The sequence below is a fragment of the Trachymyrmex septentrionalis genome, unplaced genomic scaffold (assembly GCF_001594115.1).
Source record: "Trachymyrmex septentrionalis isolate Tsep2-gDNA-1 unplaced genomic scaffold, Tsep1.0 scaffold72, whole genome shotgun sequence".
Classification (NCBI taxonomy): domain Eukaryota; kingdom Metazoa; phylum Arthropoda; class Insecta; order Hymenoptera; family Formicidae; genus Trachymyrmex; species Trachymyrmex septentrionalis.
In genome coordinates, this window is record NW_017305905.1 from 369,600 (window position 1) to 378,059 (window position 8,460).

The 8,460-nt window shown below is 42.5% G+C and overlaps 1 protein-coding gene across 3 annotated transcripts; it reads right to left on the reverse strand.

Moving 5' to 3' along the window:
• Positions 1 to 3,667: 3,667 nt before the first annotated feature.
• On the reverse strand, positions 3,668 to 5,424 carry LOC108753836 (CCAAT/enhancer-binding protein). 3 transcript variants are annotated; one of them, XM_018495764.1, is made up of 2 exons: positions 3,953 to 5,424; positions 3,668 to 3,913 (listed from the first exon to the last, which is right to left on the reverse strand). In XM_018495764.1, coding segments are annotated over exons 1-2 (1,056 nt in total). In that variant the 5' UTR covers positions 5,007 to 5,424; the 3' UTR covers positions 3,668 to 3,911. The 3 variants fall into 3 exon arrangements, with proteins under 3 accessions (XP_018351266.1, XP_018351267.1, XP_018351265.1); XM_018495765.1 differs by having other exon boundaries at positions 3,668 to 3,919; XM_018495763.1 differs by having other exon boundaries at positions 3,668 to 3,903; positions 3,943 to 5,424.
• Positions 5,425 to 8,460: the final 3,036 nt, after the last annotated feature.

An 8,460-nucleotide genomic window follows, 5' to 3' on the forward strand; every position in this document is an offset into this window, starting at 1 on the left:
TCTCACCTTTATATCCTTATCACGACGTAGTTAAAAGTGAACATTGAACATTTACTTATAAAACAATATTTGACGAATTACTTGAAGCACTTTTAATTTAATGTATTTAAGCGTTCTTCATTCAATTTTTTTGTCAATTCGAGAGAACACACAATAAACATTCTTGCAAGTTATATTTGAATAAAAATATTTTTTTTAAACATTTACAAATCAATAAGGTAGACTATAATAAAATATACTGAAAATTATCTGCTTGTTTTGGAAAAAAAAAATTAAATTACTTATTATATTTATTTCTATACATTATTAATTTGACAGTTTATCATACTTAACTGTGAATTTCATTTCTAGTTCTGTGCATAATTCACTTCCGGAGGCGCGTATGGTTATTTTTACTTGTTACTTAATGGAGAAATAAAAAAGGAGACTTTTTTTAGATATTTCAAAGTCGATTCCGTATTAATATAGGTATTTTGCAAGGATTTTTTTTTTTTTGTGTATTTTCTTATTATATTTTCGTCATCACGAGATATGAGATAGTAGTGGTGAGTGAAAGGGGAACTTAAATTAATCTCTCAATTGTTACAGACGAAATTTTGCACTGTGACATCTCGCTGATTTTGCATCGCGATGTGAAAAACTCGTTTCGCCAATTACGCCACGCGGACCGTTGCGCTTCCTCGTGCGTACCTGCCTTGTTCGCGTACGTTTATGTGCGTGTGATTTGAGATGCGGGCACGTGCGCCCGCGCGTACACGCGTGGAAGTTGGAACGCGCCGTATCCTGTTCCGCGGGGCGCGCTACAACGCGCGTCACGCTCGTCACAATGGTGCTAATCTATTTAATCTGACTAACAACAAACTTATCTCGTGACTCACTCGTTGCGATGGATTCGCGCGCCATCGCTTCGATCGTTTTTCCGTACGCGCGCTTTATGTTGGGCGCGAGTGTCGATAAATGTTTTCCGGTAGAAATCAATGGCTGACTATTTTACACGCTCGTGGAAATATCCCTTCAATGGGATTCGCTCTCGCCTTGACCCTACGTTAATCTCAAGTCAAAATGTTATCATAATGATAACGAGTGTGAGTCTGTTTCCTTATCTACTTCATACTTTTAAGGTTTGAATTTTTATTCTCTTAAACACCTGAGCAAGATTGGTTAATTTTATAATGTTATTTTTCACATTTTTATGTTATGTTGTAATACAAATTTTTTCTAAATGGCGTAATGGTTGAATAAATAGCTTTTTCATTTCAGAATCTTAGAAAATTAAAAGATATAAATATAGATAATTGCTAATGTAGTAATAGTGAAAGAAAAATTTTTTTCTACATTTTGAAGAATAATTATTTAGATTTTATAAGGGATCTTCAAAGAGAGATAAAACGTGACTTGTAATTGAACGACTAAATTGAATTGAATATACTAAATATTATATTTTTTTCTGATGAACGACTAAAAATTGATATTTGCATTTGTGTGAAAACAAATATAAGCATATAATGTATTTATAACGGTAAAACATGATATGAAATCGATAATGAAAGAATGGAAAAGTTCTGCATATAGTTCTTTAAATTCCGAGATTACATCGGAGAGCGTTATCAGTCGTAGAGAAGCAGCTTTATGCGTCAAAGGCTTAAGTACGTCATAAAGAATTAAATTGATGAGCCGGAGGAAGACACAGGGGAAATGCGGGGAAGGTAAGGCAACTTTTAGAGATAAGAAAAGAAACAGAGGCAGACGCGTTATATATACGTTTCATATCAAAATATATTTGTGCATAGACAAGAAGAGACAACCGTGATAGGTAATTTCGTACCCTAAAGTCGTACGTCAGTCATACACCAAGGCACGCGTGCGTAACAATTTTCTCTTTCTCTCTCGCATTCACACTAATTGCACGCGGTCGCACGTCTCGGTTTGTAAATAATTAAATCGTTCGCGCAAGTATACGCGCACATTACATGTACGATATACGGTGCGATCATAAATGATAAACGCACGGTGCACACCGGTGCTGCTGACTGTTGGTACGCATCGGATTCGCGTATGAATTGGCATCGGCGAAGATGAAGCCACGCTTCATGCGACTGCACGCTTGTATAAAACATTCATGCATGATTCTCTGACTCTTCCGCTCCACGCTTGATTATCGGTCTCACTCTCGACGCTAATAAAATATGTAATTACAACAATTTGTCTCTCCCGACGCATTCGCGCACGCGATGTCACATATACATACGTAAAAACGTTATACGGCTCACACACGCTCGCATGCATGCACGTATACAATCCGCTTGACTATTCCCGAGTCTTTCCGCCCGTTTCTCTCTCTCTCTCTCTCTCTCCCCCCTTTCTCTCAGCTTTTTCTTTTAACAAAATATATTAGCTTTTTATATGTACATACATCTCGAATATAATAAAATTAATTAGTACTATAATACAAGAGCGTGGATAAAGTGCTCGGCTGTGTGTTGCTTGGCGCTTCGTCGAGTATAACGAGCGCGGAAGCGAATACGTATCGAGAGAAGATGGATATCGACTTGTCTCATTGTTGCACGATTATTGATGCGAGCCACGTTGATATAGATCCCCGTGTTTCGATATGACTTTTTTTTTTTTTTAGGTACTTGGTAATTACGAACAATAGCCTAAGTTTCATTAATTTAACATTATCTAAAAACCGAATCTAAATACAGCGCCGTGTATACGTGTCTTTCGCATTGGAGATGTGTTAGGTGTGTGTTCTGTGTTTATGTGTAATACGAAACATAATATACAACTAAAGTGAGGATTCTCTTGCGTGAATCACATCGAGACACGATTTGTTCGAGATGTCGGAGCTAGCCTTCGTATTACGATTATTTTGCCCATCGATGGCTTTGAAAATCGATGGATCACTCAGTCTTACTTATATTTAGCTCGTAAATGTCAAGTTACAGGTTAAACAGAAGAATGATAGGTAATTTCGTACCCTAAAGTCGTACGTCTTTACAAACATTTAGATTAACCACTTATTTTATTAAGTATCAAGAGCAACGCTTTTTTACTCAAAATACGCAATTCGTATTCAGTGCTCTTAATACTCAAAATAAGTAATTTTCAGTACTAAATTAGATTTCTATAAAGGAGAAGTAAGACACTAAGGGGGAAAAAAGAAAAAAAATACGAACGACGAAGAAAAATTGGATTGCCTTTCTCGCGTTCTTCGTCGACTCTAAGCGTCTATATCTGGAGAGATATCGTAATACGATGGCTTGCTAGCGGTTCACGCGATTGACTCTTCACGATTTACTCTTTTATTTATTGGTATTCGCCTCCCTTTCGCTTTCTCAATGTCCGAACAGCATTCTGAAGCGAAGGGATGCACGTCCCGCGGGCAAAGCCACTACTAACGAAATGCGAAGCTCTTGCGTGAAGACCACGCCGACCGCGTTTTTCAGTCATCGAAAGCATAGAATAGCTTGCTCTTCTCGCTCGCCCTCCTATCGCCCGCCAATCCCCTCCCTTTCCTCTCCTTCTTCCTCCATGTTCGCGCCTTCGCGGATCTCAACGCGAACGACGACGCACGTGTGTTCGCATCGAGCACTCTGAGCTAAGCGAGAGATATAAAGGACGACGTAGAAGATGAAAGGAGAAGGCAAAAGATGGATGAGTAAACGGCAGGGTGGGAGGGTGGGATGGAGGAGGAAAGACGATTTCTCCTCGGAGATGTACGCGATATACGGCGATACTACGGGGGGGCGGGAAAAAACGGGAGAGAAGCAAGAGGAAGCGGAAGATGCGGACTGACTTCGTTTTCACAATCGGAGCAGCCTGATAGCCCAGGGACGCGAGTCGACGACGATGTCGTCGGAAGACGATGTCATCTCGAATTGCGTGGCAATGTCCATGCACTGCTGCTGCTGCTGCTGCTGCTGCTGATGCTGCTGCTGATGCTGCTGCTACATAGGTCCGACCGCGTGCTGCTGAAACTGGTCGAGATGCCTGGAGATCTCGCGGTGCAATTGCTCGGGTACGACGCCGACAGAGCTGAAGAGCGACCTGAGTACATTGAGCTCCTCGTTGAGCAGCTCGATCCGTTTCTTCAGCAAATCGTTATCTTTCACCAGCAGCTTGACCTTCTCCTCGGTTTCACGCGATCGCACCTTCGCCTTCTCGCGGCTCTTCCTCACGGCAATGTTATTTCTCTCCCGCCGTCGCCTGTACTCGTCGCTTGCCTTGTCGATAGCCTTGGTTTGTTTTCTGGCGACGTTCGCGTTGGCATGATGCTGATGGGCCATTACCGGCCCCTTCATGGGGCCACCCCCCCGCGGCGGCGGCTGATGAACCGGCGCACCTGGATGACCGCCCGGTATCGTCGACGGCGTCAAGGTGGTAAAGGTCTGGCCACCATTGGCGAACGGGTTATTCGTCACCGAACTGTAACCGGTGGGTGCATACTGAGGGCAGTGACGTCTGTAATCCGCCGGGTCCAATGGTTCCTCCTTGATGCTAGGCGACTCTGAGCTTGAGCTGTTGCTGTCGCTGCAGCTGTTGCTGCTCTGATGATAGGTCGCTCCGCTGTGCACCGGTTGCGGCATATAGGCGAGCGTCGTGCGGGGATAACCGCCCGTCCTCACGTGTTTCATAGCGTTGTTGTTGGGACCAAGCATATCCAGTATGTTATCGCTGAATTGATTATCGTCGATCAAGTTTTGAAGATCCAAAGAAATTTCTGGAGCATTGAGATCGGTAAGCTCGCCAGCAGCGGCGCAATGCTCGGCGTATTGCTGATGTAAGCTCGCCTTGCTGCCGGATACCTGTTTCACCACCGCGCTATTTTGCTGCTGATGGTTGTGATTGTGGTTGATCTGCAGCGCGGAATTGTTGTTGTTCGCCGCAGCGTTATTGTTCTGATTGCTGGTATTGTTGTTGAGCACCTGGGACTTCTTCAAATCAGCCGTGCCCTGGGCCTGGGCCTGATGGGCCGTCGAATCGTACATGACTGGTGACTCCATCGCTCACTCGCACATCACAGATGGGAATCCTTACTTCCCGACTACTTCACCGCTACCACCTGTATACCGTCCGTCCGTTTGTACGCCAGAAACGTCCTTGCGTCCGTCTCAGTTCTACTTAGTTATCTCTCCCTCTCCTTCGGCCGTCGTAGCGCGTACTACGTCGTCCGAGACGAGCCGGTAGGAGATGAGGAGAGTATTTATTACTTTCCGGGGAGTATTTATCGCCGTCACGCCGTCACCGCCGCGCTACGCCGTGGACAACAAACAACAAATGGATCTCGTTTTCCTCGAAAGCGCGCGCGTCGTGGTTTTTGACACTGTTCCAAATACTTACTTAACGATCCCCCCGGATATATTATATATTCCGAGATTTCCGAGGACAACGGTAACACGTTCCCGTCTTGACAACGTTATCTGCAGATTGCGCGTGTCAACGCGCGTTCATTCGGTTAGTCTTATAGACGCGGTTTACTGACGCCTACGCGCACAGCCATACATTCCTGTGTACGCTCGTTGGCTCTCGCACTCGGTATACACACGGAAGGACCGCTACGTAGGAGCTCGAGGATACGGGAACTCAATGCGACAACGACAAACTCACTTGAGAGTTGACGCGCAACTGAGCGCCGCAGCGGCATGTCGCAAGCTTTCAATGTAGATTGTGGCTTGTGGCGCACGCCGCGAGTAGCTCCGAGAGCTCAATGCGCTTGCGCCCGCGACGTCGCGCTTCCCTCCGCTCGTTCCGCTCCGCGCTTTACCTCCTCTCGCGAACGGTCCTCTCTCGGAGGGACTAACTGTGGACTCGGAGCGTCCATCGCGCTCCTCGCTCCTCCTCCCCTCCCCTCCTCTCCCGTCCCGTCCCGTCCCGACACGGCGCAACGTTCGCTTACGAGTACACGAGTTGCCTTCCACTCCCCCCTCCCCTCCCCGCTCCTTGTTCTCTGCGGGCCCCATTTTCCTTCTCTCTCTCCCTCGCTCCCTCTCTCTCTCTCTCTCTCTCCCTCTCTCCCTCTCCCTCTCCCTTTTTCCTCCGATTTCCATCCTTTTCTCACATTTCCCTTTCTGTTTCCGATGGCATTTCGGCCGTCTTTTTTCCCATTCCCCTTTGCCCCTCCAGATCTCTCAAGCATCGCACCTTTTTTTTTCCTCTCTTTTCTTCATTTTTTTCGCCATTCCTCACGCTCTAGCGGTCCTATCACGGCTCCGCGCGACGGAAAAAGTTTTTCCGGCGTTTGATTCTCTCGATGCTATTCGCGCCACGCCGCATGCGTATACGAAAGGTACTTTTATTCGTGACGGATTTTCGCATGGATTTTCCCGCTCGGGCAATTATCCAGATAGCAACGTGTCTAACTTGTTGCTGGCATGTTGCTTGCAAATAAGTATGTGCTGCTACCAGAATCGCAACAATTCAGTCTGCATTTATTGGCAGATTTATACCTTCACAAAATCTGACACAATTTTAGGTAACAGTTTATCAGCCAATTTGCCAATAATTTTCAAATCATCATCCAAATTCGTGCTGTTGCTATAATAATCAATGGCTGTGTTCTTTTTGGCTAAGCTTTTTGGCACCAGTTCATCTTTCTTCCTCTTCTTTTCTCCTGAAGAGAAAAGGAAATAAGATGAACTGGTGCAAAAATTCAGCCAAAAAGAACAGACCTTATATCTATAGGATCACACAATACTTTGTCGTATTGCCGGCAACGCGAAGTAATTTTAAAACCGCTATCTTGCCGTTAAATTGCTAACAATACATATAATACATTGTTACGTGTTGCTACAATGTCGGTATATTCGTTGAAGATAAATATACTGCAAATTACCAGCATCATAAGCAATCGCAGATTCGTGCGATTTTGCTGAGACACGCTTGATTATCTGGACAGCTTTCGCAGTTACTAGGTGGGTCATTGAGTTGTCAATTACTGCATGAATTGTTTGAATTGACAATAATCGAATTTAAATTAGCTATTAATACCGAATATCAAACCATCATATACATTTAATTGCTATTCATTAATTTCCGTTAAGGTATTATAATTAATATTTCATAATTATTCATATTCAATGCAGTTTGTTCATATTTAATGCATCATACGTCGCGCGACTGTATAAGCCACGTGGTGTTAATCACGACGGTCGATATTTATTTTTGAGAGCTATTATACAGCCGACAGGAAAGTGTTATCGTTTACACCATATTGCGCAATCGGTAGTAATCAAGCAATGCAGAATTTCTCTGTCATTTGTGCTACCTTGCCAAGATTTTTAGAGATTTTTAAGAGACGATTTTCGTTATATCGTTTTAGTTGCTTAAAATATATCTGAACAAGACACACACAAATTTTTTAACACCATTAAATAACACAGATAATAAGTCAGGTTTGTAAGAGAACTATATGATTGCGGATATATTCGTGAAGTTTTAATTAAGATTTATGGTGAAGCATTGATGTTTAACATTAAATTACATCAGGAACGATGTGATTTTGTTTTCTCCATTTTCTGGAGCTGTTTTTATTATTTTAGAATATTATTTCCCTATTTATGTCTCAACGGTTGATTGCGGCTTATCATTTCGTCATAATTTAAAAATGCTTTATCCTCGCTTTTTTTTTTGAAATTCTGCGGAACTTTATAGATTTTTGAAATGTTTATCCTCTTCCGGTGTCATCGGACCATAGATCACTAGCCAGATTGCTTGTAATCTTTGGAGGATAATTTTTACAAGAACAACAGGAACAACCGGTAGACTTTTCCACGCGAGATGTATCGCGGTTGGATCAGACAAACAGTTCTCCCGTCCTCACGAATAGAATCATTATGTTTTGTCATCATTACGTCATGTTTTGATTGTTTATCTACGCGATTTTTTTTATCTTAATATCATACAGCGTAGTTACGCGTGCGTTGATCTATAAGCCAACACACGCTGACGTACATTAATCGATCAAATTGAACGACGAGTTTCTGCATATCAGCGACTCGCTCTTGTATCGATATGTTCTTATCACTATCAAAGCACGGAAAAAAAAACTAGACGCGATGATTTTTGCGCGCGATCGATACTAAGATTAGATCGCGTTAATTAACATCCCTTCACGGATCACTAATTAAACGCTTTACGTGCTCTAATTCATGTTGATAAGTGTATGTGTGTGTCAGCATATGTATTACATAATAACGAGTTACGAAACAGGAATCGGAGATCTGTAAATAGTACGCGTTATTTTTTTATCCATCCCTCTCTTTTTGATTCTTTTATTTTGTATTGACTAATTTGTTTCCGTTCTAAATGAAAATAATCTTGTTTTGTAAGTAAAACCTCTTTTATAACACAAGATAGTAATAAATTATTTTATTTCCGATAAATTATTGGTATTTAATTATTAATAATATTTTAGAAAAAAAAAACAATTATATATCTATTACTTCGTGTTATATATGT

Excerpts from the sequence above, each read along its gene's own strand:
- LOC108753836 (XM_018495764.1), bottom strand. The coding sequence starts at position 5,006 with ATGGAGTCACCAGTCATGTACGATTCGACGGCCCATCAGGCCCAGGCC.